At 41.6% G+C, this 3,477-nt stretch overlaps 1 protein-coding gene across 1 annotated transcript; it reads right to left on the reverse strand.

Annotated features, from left to right (window-relative positions):
- Positions 1-675: 675 nt before the first annotated feature.
- Positions 676-2,980, reverse strand: LOC148426644 (homeobox protein Hox-A9b-like). Its single transcript, XM_088410407.1, has 2 exons — positions 2,386-2,980; positions 676-933 (listed from the first exon to the last, which is right to left on the reverse strand). Exons 1-2 carry the CDS (start codon positions 2,900-2,902, stop codon positions 695-697), a joined length of 756 nt encoding a protein of 251 aa, XP_088266533.1. The 5' UTR covers positions 2,903-2,980; the 3' UTR covers positions 676-694.
- Positions 2,981-3,477: the final 497 nt, after the last annotated feature.

Here is a 3,477-nt window from a genome sequence, read left to right on the forward strand (position 1 = left end):
TGTCAGAAATAGAAATACAGAAACGTGTTTAGATGTTTTTTCTTGCATTATCATTGGTTATAATTAGAATTAAAATAATCGTACTATCTTGTCTCTAAATCCAAAGGTAAATAAGCAAAAAAAAAAAATCAACGTAATTGTTTTTTAATCATTTAATACATTCTTTTTTTTCAGTTCAGTCACGTCATTATTCATAGAAATAATTAAAGTACGTCTTTGGGCGAACAGAACAATACATTATAAGAGCGGTCAATTTTGGTTGACTATTGTACAATTTCAAAAAAATGCATTACATTAAGCATAATAATATTAAAATAATACAAAATAATTACATTTTCCTACATGTTAAAAAATGACCTACAATGGTTTCTTCTGAATGTGCATTTTGCTTTCACAATAAGAGGACACCTAAAGATCATCTAAAAAATAATAATTAATGTAAACATTGCAAATAGGTAGCTGAAAAACATTCAGGTAGTCGAGGATTTTTTTCATGCATTTAAAAAAAACACAACAAATTGTCTAGTTCACTATACCAAACACACATGAGAGACAAAATAAACACCTAACATTATTTAACAACACAAACTATAGACAACAACGTGTGTAACAGTTGAGAATAATAAGGACAGACCCCCTTCCAGGACCCCTCCGCCCACCCTTCTCACAGCTCGAATCAGTAATATTATGGCACTTAACTGTCTCTCCGCCGGTCTTTGTTGTCTTTCTTCATCTTCATCCTGCGGTTCTGGAACCAGATTTTTACTTGTCTCTCGGTCAGATTGAGCAGTCTGGCCACCTCGTATCGGCGGTCCCGCGGAAGGTACATGTTGTACAGAAACTCCTTCTCCAGTTCCAGGATTTGGTGCTTTGTGTAGGGGCAGCGCTTCTTTCTGGTGGGCTTCGCGTGGAGCCAGTTGGACGACGGATTGTCTGCGAAGAGCAAAAATCATGTTGTTTTTGTTGTTTAATCATCATTCATTTGCCCCTGAAACGCGCAGGGTGGGTTTGCAGTTTCTAAAATTGTGAAAAGTAAAGGAATACGTGGATAAAATGATCCTAAAAAAAAATGATAACTTTAAAAAAAAAAAAAAAAATGTTAAGGCAGCCATTTTAGAGCGTTGTGTGTAAATGTATTTTCATTCGTTCAAAATAAAAAATAAAAATAAAAAGTGTTGCATTTCTGTATCTGACTTGAAACTATTCAAACAATTCACTTCTGGCAATTTACTATAAAAATAAATGTCACGTAGAGACAGTTGGTGCTTCACAAAATTTGTTGGATACTGTATAAATTAATACTACACTCGAAAAGTGATGGTCACGGTTCCTTATATATAGTATAAAACTGGGTTTAATGGTTATACATCGTGTCATATTCTTTATATTGCAATCAAGACTCGTTTGGGTCTTGCATGTTAACTCTAAAGAGCACTTAAAAGGGCCGGAGTATTTTTGTTTTGTTTTTCAAAAAAATATTCAGGTTTTGTATCATTATTTGAAAATGTTGTAGCTTGTTAATGATAAAGAGATACTGTAAAAGTTGCTTGATGTAGTTGTGCTTTATACTTTGATGCTTAAAGTGTTATGCCATCACTGCCTAACTCGTGTTATTTTTTCCAACCATTTTGGAAATTGGGTAAAAGTTCCCGGTTCGCCATTTTGACATACATAACGACACCGGCATTGGACCAGTAGTTTCAAACTTCCTAATTTGGCAACAAATTCAGTTGATAAGTGATATTAGTTTGACTATGTACTCTACCAAAAAGTGATTTTCATAGACAATCAGAAGAAAAAAAACACATAAATCGAACCTTTTAGATTATAGTTTGTAATCTTAACAGACACTTAAAATGAAGTCAAAGAATGGCGTGTACTAAATCAGTAAATTTTTAGTGGACCCAACACAAAATCGATTTGGACCCATTCTGGGCCCCAGCCAGCGTTTGGGAACCTCTTTGCAATAAGAACGAGGAATGCACAGCAAGGGATTTTGTGTTAACGGTGCATTGTGTCGAGGAATCCAGTGCGACGATCTTACCTGGGATTTTATGTATATTTTAACAGCTAAGGTGCATTTAACGTGGCCCCATTGAAAATTACTCATATGAATGGGAACACATTGGGAATGTGATGCATTTCAGCAATGCGTTTTTGGAAACGTGCAGCCCTGCACTAATCTGCGTGATGCACAATGCTCAAATCCCCAAATACAAATGCGGAAAATTAGATTTTAACATTGTGTTAGAAGGGAAAATGGCAGCTATAGCAATTCCGATCCAACTGCAACCAATTAGAGGCATGAAGGCCACACGTCAAGATTCGTGTCACTAAAATGGGATCATAACAAGAATTAGACAAAAAGAAAACCGCATGTCTTACTGGCGTCCATCTCCCTCCTGTCGGCGGCCGAAGGGCTTTCCAGGGTCGGCTTGGACGTGGACGTGCTCTCACAGGGGACCTCGGCCAGGGCCGCGGCGGTCTCGGCGTCGGACAAAAGAGGCGTGTGCGTCTCCAAAGTTGTGCATTCGCCACTCCCAATGAGGGGCTCGGGTTTGATCTCGTAATGCATGGCGGCGGTCGACGGCAGTCCGGTCAGGCACAAGGGCGCGGACACGGGTTCCAGGGCCCATGAGCGCGCGAACATGCCGTCGCCGTCCCCGCTACCGGTGTAGTGGTGATGGATGTACGTCGGGGCGGCGGTGTTGGGCGGGTGCGCCGCTATGGGAGCCCAAGACGTGCCGAAAATGGACGATTTCTGCAAAGGGCACGCTTCCTGTCCGCCATATTCGGCGAGCATCGCCTGCTCCACCCCTGCAGCTGATGGGAACCTCGCCGGCACATCCTCCTGCAGCTCGGGGACAACGCCGGCGTCCGCGTAGTAGCTCAGCGTCGACATGGCACCCGTGATATAGGGAAACCAAAAACGAAAAAAAAAAAAACAAGCCAAATCCCGTTAGAATCCTGCAAAGTGGCGCAAGCGGCGTGTCATTGCGTGATATTGCGCCTCGTCGTGCACCAGCCTGGCCGCTCAATGCACGTTGAACGCGGCGAACATTGTCCACGCAAGGATAGGGCGCCCCGAACACGTGACCGTGGGACAGAACAATAAATAATAAATCAGCCTGCTGCTGCTGTGCTGCTGCTGCTGCTGCTCAACTCAATAGCCACCCTTTTCACCACCATATTTTAATAGCAAATTCCCTCGCCTTTATTGGGGCAGTCCGCGCTAGTAGCATTCGCTTTTATAAGCAATAAACGTTATGATTTTTGTCAAGAGATCTTTATTTATTAATGGCGCGCGCTCGTCGGCGCGCTTGTAATGTTTTAAGCTTCCTAGCGAGACGTCCCTGCAAATAAATAGGAGTTCATTAACATCTAATGGGGTTATTAATTGGCCTCGGTTAAACACTTGCAGGCTTTTAAAGGTTGCAAGTTAGCTTATCGAATGCCTCACTGAAAAACCTAAGACAA

This window comes from Hippichthys cyanospilos, chromosome 3 (genome assembly GCF_059441005.1).
Source record: "Hippichthys cyanospilos isolate Australia breed blue-spotted pipefish chromosome 3, RoL_Hcya_1.0, whole genome shotgun sequence".
Taxonomy (NCBI): Eukaryota; Metazoa; Chordata; class Actinopteri; order Syngnathiformes; family Syngnathidae; genus Hippichthys; species Hippichthys cyanospilos.

What these genes read in the sequence shown, in the direction of transcription:
- LOC148426644 (XM_088410407.1), bottom strand. Translation starts at nt 2,902, where the DNA reads ATGTCGACGCTGAGCTACTACGCGGACGCCGGCGTTGTCCCCGAGCTG. An exon ending in CAGGAGGGAGATGGACGCCA is followed by an intron (nt 934 to 2,385) that starts GTAAGACATGCG and finishes TGCTCTTCGCAG; the next exon opens with ACAATCCGTCGTCCAACTGG.